General features: G+C 64.7%; 1 protein-coding gene across 1 annotated transcript in view; it reads right to left on the bottom strand.

Annotated features, from left to right (window-relative positions):
- VWA5B1 (von Willebrand factor A domain containing 5B1) overlaps positions 1-7,626 on the bottom strand; it is a 34,705-nt gene extending 27,079 nt beyond the window's left edge. The window contains exons 1-5 of the mRNA XM_083803038.1: positions 6,216-7,626; positions 4,981-5,466; positions 1,144-1,458; positions 565-726; positions 39-261 (exon numbers count right to left, since the gene is read on the bottom strand). Of these exons, the coding sequence (XP_083659164.1) occupies positions 39-261; positions 565-726; positions 1,144-1,282 (524 nt within the window). The 5' untranslated portion in view covers positions 1,283-1,458; positions 4,981-5,466; positions 6,216-7,626. The remainder of the gene's footprint in view (positions 1-38; positions 262-564; positions 727-1,143; positions 1,459-4,980; positions 5,467-6,215) is intronic.
- Positions 7,627-7,702: the final 76 nt, after the last annotated feature.

The following is a 7,702-nucleotide window of genomic DNA, read 5'->3' on the forward strand; positions in this document are numbered from 1 at the left end:
CCCCCCCTGCTCCCCAGTCCCATCCCCTGGCTTCGTACGTCCGGAGCTGGTGGCCAGGAAGGGTGCTGGTGCTCTCCGAGCTGGGCTGCGGGACCCTGGGGACACACACGGCTGGCAGGAGGACCCTCACGGCCCCGCTGGGCAGCGTCTGCAGCTCCGAGGAGGTGCTGATGAAGACGGAGACGCTTTCCAGGGGAGGAATTGTGCCCAGGCTAGCCACAAATGCAATTCTCTCCAAGTCCTCGTCCATCACAATCCTTCCTGCAGAGATGGCCACGCCACGAGACACAGTGTCAGCCACAGAAACTGCTCCTCCGCAGGCCTCCGCCACCACCCCAGCCCTGGGCCGCACTCTCAAAGCAACCTCTGCTGCAGAGATTCCTCTAGAGAGCCCAACCCCTGGCCCTTTGCATCGCCCTTTTGGCTGTCCAGCAGCAACAGCGCTTTCCAAGAGGGATGGGGCCGTCCCTTTTGGCAGACACCATAAGGACGCGAGACCCAGAGCCTCATCTTTTCAACACTTCTTCATCTTTCCTTCCCCATGCTCCCCCAAAACCCTCTCACCGCTCCTGTCGTGAGCTCGTCCGTCGGGGTGGCCGCAGCCGTCGAAATAGGCGGCGTCGATCTTGGCCTTGTCCTTGATTTGCACGGTGACGGCGCGCCGGCACACTGCTGCCTCGAACCCGACCACGGTTGTGTGCTCATCCAGGGGGAAGACAAAGAGCCCTGCCGGCCAGCGGGGTTTTAGCCCCGCAAGCCCTCACCCAGACCCACCGCAGGGGGCTGCTTCCCCCCGCCCTGCGCTCCCCACATGGGTTTTTCCCAGCGGCAGCGGTGGCAGAGGGGCGTGCTGCTGCCACCTCAGCGGGTGGAGAAATGGGGCTGGTGAGAGCCTCAAGGAGTTCAGCAGGGGAAGGAAGGAACAGAGGAACAACCCCGGGCACCAGGACGGGCTGGGAAATGGGCTGGCCAAAAAGGACCTGGGGATCCCGGTGGGCACCAAGGTGAGCCAGCAGCGCGCCCTTGCTGCTACGAACGCGCCCCTTAGACCCGCGCAACCTCGCGTTCACAACCCCCGAGGACTCGACCAAGGGGAGGCAGCCCCCGAAGCAGCGTGCTCCCAAACCCAGTGCGGAAACTTGCCTTCACATGGCTGCGCCTCCGGGTTGCGGTAGGCGAGCGAGGCCGTCATCCCGCAGGCGTAGCCGCTGACGCACGAGGTCACCTCGGAGGCGGCGAGCGGCAGCGGGCGCCGGGTGCTGCGGTTGATCAGCCCCGGCATCTTCCCCGGCGGTCACGGGGCGCCCGGTGGCGAGCTGGGGGACGCAAGGAGGAGCCCCGGGGGACTTGCACGTCCCCGCCACCTCCTGGAGTCTTCGGCAGCCCTTCTGTGCCCGCTGCTTTCCTTGCTTGCTCCTTGCAGCAGTCTTGCTAGTGGTCCCCGGGGTACTCGCGGCCCTGTGGGCAGGACAGAGGGCAGGAGAGATCCCCGTGGGACAGGACCCGGGGTGACGGCCCTGCTGGCAGAGGTGGGGATGGAGGTGAGACCCCGTAAGACAGCGATGGGGGATGCAGGGCCAGGCAGCAGCAGGACATCGTGGCGGCGAGCGGCACGCCTCGCCAGCCCCCAGCTACGGCTGGAGCGGAGGCACAAGGGGTTAGCTGTGGCCTTCCAGGCTCTCCTCATCCCCCAAGGGACACGTTCCCCTCGGGGAAGGCTCTGCCCTCCCCATCCCCTGCACAGGGCGACCCATCCTGGCTTAGCAGAGACATTCGGATGCACAGCGGCCGCTCCTGCCAAGCCCGTTTCGGCCCCCTCCCAGCAGCTTTTCTCGGTGCCAGCTCCTCTCCCCAAGGGCCGGGGTGCCAGCTCCGGCCCCAGGTGACCCGGAGCCCTGCCCCAAAACTGCCCCAAAGGATGGGGAGGGCTCCAGGGAGCTCTGGCTTGCCCTGCTGAGCCCTTTTCCCTGCCCCAGGACAGGGCTGGAGGAACCGACACCATTCAGTGACTACAGCATGGAGCAGGGAGAGGAGGGAGCGGGCATGGGGACCCCCAGGGCACCCCCTGCGCCCCCCAGGAGCCCACCCCAAGCTCCCAGCTGGCAGCACCCTCGCTCCCCAGCAATTGCTGCTGGCCGTGAGGAGCAGCCCCGCATCCTCCCAGCCTCGGATGCTGCTTGCTGCGGCATCACAGCCGCTGGCCCGGCCTCAGCAGGACGGATCGGTGCGGCCGCCCTGCGCTCGCTGCATCAGCAAAGCCAGCCGTGCCCGTAATCCTGCCCGCCAGGGGAGCAGCAGCGCAGGGCTTTGGACGTCAGTCGTCACTCGGCCGGCCACGCTCAGGCCCCGGCAGGCTTTATTTTCCCCTTGCTTTGCAAATGATCTTTCCTTGGCCGCAGGGGAGGGAGCTGTGCTGGTAATGAGCTGGGAGCTCAGCCCGGCCGAATTCGGTGCGCCACGCACGGGGCCGGCGCTGCTGCTGCTGCTGCGCCGACGTCGGAGGACGGCCGCTGTGACGCGCGGAGAGAGCGGGGCTCTGCTGCACAGCGCGGGTGTGATCGCTACGGGCAGGCCGGGAGCTGGATTTTAAGCTCGGGTAAAGGGCAATTATGTGCCTGGAAGCAGGGTGTGAAGCCCGGAGAGCTCCTCAGGGCTGCTCGGGTGCTATCTGTGCCCCTAAGCGCTTTGGTGCCCCCAAAAAACCTGGCTCTGGAGCAGGTGTACTAAAGGCAGAGGCAGAAAAATGCTCTTCTAAGGTGTGTTTTCACGCATTGAGGAGAGAAGAAAACCATGACTGCTGCATGCAGGTAGCCCGGCCCCCAAAAGAGCGCCGCGGTCCCGGCAGTGCCACCACCCAGAAAGGGACCACGGGGTCCCCAGCACCCACAGCAGACCTGGAGCTGCGTGCGGCTGCTGGGATAAAACCCACAGCACGACCTCGCCTGGGCACTGGTGTCCAAAAGGTGACTGAGGGTGAGGAGGGAGGGGGGAGAGGTGAGAACGCAGCCACTTGTGCCGGCGTCTGCTCGGGAAGCCGAGCACAGGCCAGCTGTCCCCTCGGGGATCTCGCTCTCGCCCCATCCTCGGTGTCGGTCTCCTAAACAGGCAGAAAACATCCCCTTGGCCCCAGCTGGCCGGAAAGCCCTCTGCCATTTGGCTACAAGCTGTGCTTTCATTCCGTGCCACAACAAACCCCCGACTTTTCCTCCTTCTTGCTTCCCCCCCACCCCGCCCCACATTATCTGCCGGGGAGAAGGAACCCTCTTGGTAATTCCCCGCAGACATCTCACGCCGGTACTACAGCCCCACGGGGACCTGCGAGCCTCGGTGCTGAGCTCTCAGCCCGTGCCTCTCCCCAAAGGGGATTTTGGGAGCAGGGTTTTGGGAGCAGGGTTTTGGGAGCAGCTCTGCTCGCACCCCGGCAACGTCACCACCAGGTCCCACCGAAATCCATCCCGCTCGGAGGGTGCCTGTTGTTGTGCAACCGGGTGAAAAAAAAGAAAAAAACAGATATTGCTTCGGCTTCATTTGTATCAATCAACACTGACATCCAGTGGCTCGCCAGGCGGGGTACAGTCGGCGTGCTTTGCGGAGACGTGCACGGGAGCGCCTGTTGCACTGCAGCCCGGCCCCAGCGCTGCGGTGTGGGAACCCCGGCAGCATCTCGGGAAGGTTCCCGGCAGCCACACTGGGAAAGCAACACCCCACCTGCCTGCAGAGCCAAAATGACCAAACCCCTGCACTTCCAGAGCTTTTTGGGATCTGAACAGCAGTGGTATCAGGCTCAGGGCCGAAGCTTGAGGGAGGACCACGATTGCTTCCAGAATGCACCCCGAGAACGCGAGCGGTGCTGTCCGTGCCGGAGCCTTTCCCAGCTCCGGGCATCGCCCTGCCCTCTGCAGCCTCAAAACACAAGTGCTTGACTCCCTGCCTGCCCTGAAAAAAACAGCAAAACTTCTGCTGCTGCCCCCCCCTGCACCTTCGCTCCCAGCTGGAGTGGATTTCTGCCCCCTTGGAGAGGCTGGTCTGGCCCCAAAGGGCGCCCCAAGGTTGTCTTCACATCCCCAGGGACGGATTTCAGGGGGTGCGGACTGTCCCCCTAGCAGGGGCTGTGCCGTAGGTCTTGCCCCAGGTCCTGGGGCTGGATTTGGGTTCCTGGAGCTGTCACTCGCACCCCTGCTCTGGGAGCACCTCCAAAAGCAGGGGCTGTTACCCCTCCAGCCAGCAGGGGCAAGGGGGAGGGCGGCGGGGCATATTTTGGGTGTTACCATCGCACCTCACCTGCGAGCAAACTTTTCAAGCCCCCCTTGCTCCTTCTGACGAAGCCGGCCGAGTCAGAGGGAAGCCACGGGGACAGGCTGCCAGCGCCGGGCAGGGGATGCAGACATGGCCAAGGAGCAGCCCTGCTCCATCCTCCTCCTCGTCCCAGCACAGAGCTGCCCGGCCGAGCACGCACACCAACCCCTGGTGCTGCAAGCCTTCACGTGGGGGGAGCAGAGGGCCCCCCCAAGCCACCGAGGTCACTGGGATGGGCTCGGTCCCCTCTTCCCCCAAAGCAGCGTGTCATCTCCCCCCTCCTGCCCAGGAGGGGATAAGACTGTCACCCCCCAGCACTGCAGCACCACCATCCAGCCCCCTTCCCTCGCCCCCTGCCTGCAGCAAGAGGACAGCCCCATCGACGGGGGGGCATCGTTTTGGGGAGCCAGGGGAGGGGGGGGGGGACACGGTCAGGGGCTCCCCAACCAGCTGAGAAAGGGACGACGTAGGGAAGCAGCAGCTTTGCCAAGTGTGGGCTTGTCGCCTGCGGAAAAATATTGTGACAGGGATCTGTCGACAGAGCGGCTTTGTGCCGGGGTTGTGCACCACCTGGCGAAGCAGCAGCCCGCACCCCCGCCCCAAACCAACCCCCCCACAGCCAGCCCGGCCTGCCAAAAAGGTGCAGGAGCAAGTGGAGAGCATCATCTGCTTTCTTTTCCTTACCTTTCCTTGGGAGAGGGGGTGGGTGGGTGGCTGGGGGGGGGCTGGAGCAACTTCCCCCCCCCTCCTGCAAGCTCCTGCAGCTGGGCTGGGGGGGCCGGGAAGGCGGCCGGAGGGCTCTCGGAGGCGGCCGGCACTGCTTCAGCCCTGCTTTTGTCTCTGAAAGGCACGGAGAGAGACAGGAGATGAGGAGGGAGAGCGAGCACGGGAGGGAGAGACGGCGCGCCAGGGCTCGGGGTGGGGGGAGCCGCACAGCGGCCACCTCGGCGGCCCCCCCCCCCCAAAAAATAACCCTGACCCTCTCCCTCCCTGCCACCCACTGGGGCTCGGTGGGGTGCGGATGGGGACCGGGCTTACCCAGACGGACACACACGTGCGAGCACGCCGAGGCTCGTTCCCGGCTCGCCGGCTGCCCCCGGTGCGCGGCTGGGTGGACGCAGCCTTGGCGGAGCCCTGTGGGTGCCCATGGTTAGCTGGAGCCATTTGTGTCTGTCGGGGAAGGTAACCATGACAATCGCCCTCCACGCACACCGCCTCCCTCCCGCAGCCCCCTCCCGCTCCCGGGGGGCATGGGGAAGGGATGAAGGACGAGCACGGAGCCCACCAGGAAGGGAAACGGCACCTTGCTCGTCTGCTTCCCTTATGGGGGAAATCAAAGCCCCCCAGCCCAGCCTGCAGCCCCAGCACGGGGCTCCTCTCCCCCTGCTCGCTGCCGTGGGGCACGCGGGACACCCATGGGGCCGCCCCACAAGCGAGGATGTTCCAGCAGGATGTGCTCGTGCCGGACACCAGCGCCACACGGGGCGGCTGGTGCTTAAAAACAGGGAAAATGGTCAAGGGGAAACCGAGGCACTGGGGACGCACCTCTGCTGGGGATGGGGCTGCACGGCTCCCCAAGGAGGGGACATGCAGCAGGGATGAGGTTTGCCAGCACAAATCCTTCTTGTAGGATGGCTGACCAGACCGACAGCATCCCTAACGAACCACCTCGGCCACCAACTCTACAAGCAGACCCCAGCCGAGTCTTCTCCCTTCCCCGGAGGCTGACTTCAGCCCCGAAGCTGGAGAATTTACTGTTCTGATCAGACAAATAAATCAGCCGCAGAGCAGCCCACGTAGCCGGCTGCCGGCTCAATGTTTGCTTACTATGGCTTTTGTCTCTGCCAGAGAAAAGAACATATGTTGGGAAAAATCCCCAGATTCATACCAACAAACGTAGCTGAGGCAGGTTTATTTACCTTGCTGGGCGAGCTGTGCGACCCACCCGAGGGCCTCTCACGCACCGGGAGCACAGCACAGGTTCCCCAGCCCCTCCGCTCGGTGTCCAGAGGAGGCTTCGGTGACACGGAGACGCTGCAGGGCACCTGCGTAGACAGGGACGAGAGGGACTTCCCCGGATTTATCTGGAAGGAAAAAATCACAGAGGGCTGTGCGAAGGGCCAGGCCTTGTGTCGCTAATGTGCCAACATTGGAAAAGTCAGACTCACGCTACAACCTTGGTTTTCTGCCTTGCACCCCCGTTTCAGGGGCAGGAAGAGCTGTAGTTCCCCTGCAAATGTCACAGCCCCTGCTCTGCCCCAAGCCTCGGTTCCCAAAGGGACTCAGAACCCCAACTCTGCACCTCCCTGCCTGTGGGGAAAAACCTTCCAGTCACGGCCTAGGGAGGCTCAGCAGCTCCAGGACAAAATAAACGACCCCCAAGCTGTAAAAACTTGCATCGTCAGCAGCTCCAGCAGCTGCTCCCCAGGACCCGGGAGAAGGGCTCGCCTGCCTGAGGGACCCCACCTCACGCAGCAGGGCAGGTCCCGGCCCCGGCCCCATATCGTGGCATAGCGCCGGGCCCTACAAAACGCAGCAGGGCAGGGCTGGCTGCCGGTGCCATGCCATGGGGCTGGTCCCCGCACCATGCAGTGAGGCAGGCCCTGACCCCAGCCCCACATCACAGAGGGGACCAGGACCCTGCCCATGCATGAGGCTCGGGATGACCCCAGCCCCACATCACAAAAGGGGCCAAGACTGAGCCCATACAGGAGGCTCGGGCTGACCCCAGCCCCACACAGGGGTTAGGACTGAGCCCATACAGGCGGCTCGGGCTGACCCCAGCCCCACATTACAAAAGGGGCCAGGACTGAGCCCACACAGGGAGGCTCGGGCTGACCCCAGCCCCACACAGCGGTTAGGACTGAGCCCATACAGGAGGCTCAGGCTGACCCCAGCCTCACGCAGGGGTTAGGACCCAGCCCATACGGGAGGCTCAGACTGACTCCAGCCCCACACAGGGGTTAGGACTGAGCCCATACAGGAGGCTTGGGCTGACCCCAGCCCCACACAGGGGCCAGGATTGAGCCCATACAGGAGGCTCGGGCTGACCCCAGCCCCACACAGGGGCCAGGATTGAGCCCATACAGGAGGCTCGGGCTGACCCCAGCCCCACACAGGGGCCAGGACTGAGCCCATACAGGAGGCTTGGGCTGACCCCAGCCCCACACAGGGGCCAGGACTGAGCCCATACAGGAGGCTCGGGCTGACCCCAGCCCCACATCACAAAAGGGGCCAGGACTGAGCCCATACAGGAGGCTTGGGCTGACCCCAGCCCCACACAGGGGTTAGGACTGAGCCCATACAGGGAGGCTCGGGCTGACCCCAGCCCCACGCAGGGGTTAGGACTGAGCCCATACGGGAGGCTCAGGCTGACCCCAGCCCCACACAGCCCCGTGCCCCCCCG

The sequence above is a fragment of the Anser anser genome, assembly GCF_964211835.1.
Source record: "Anser anser genome assembly, chromosome: 17".
Classification (NCBI taxonomy): Eukaryota; Metazoa; Chordata; class Aves; order Anseriformes; family Anatidae; genus Anser; species Anser anser.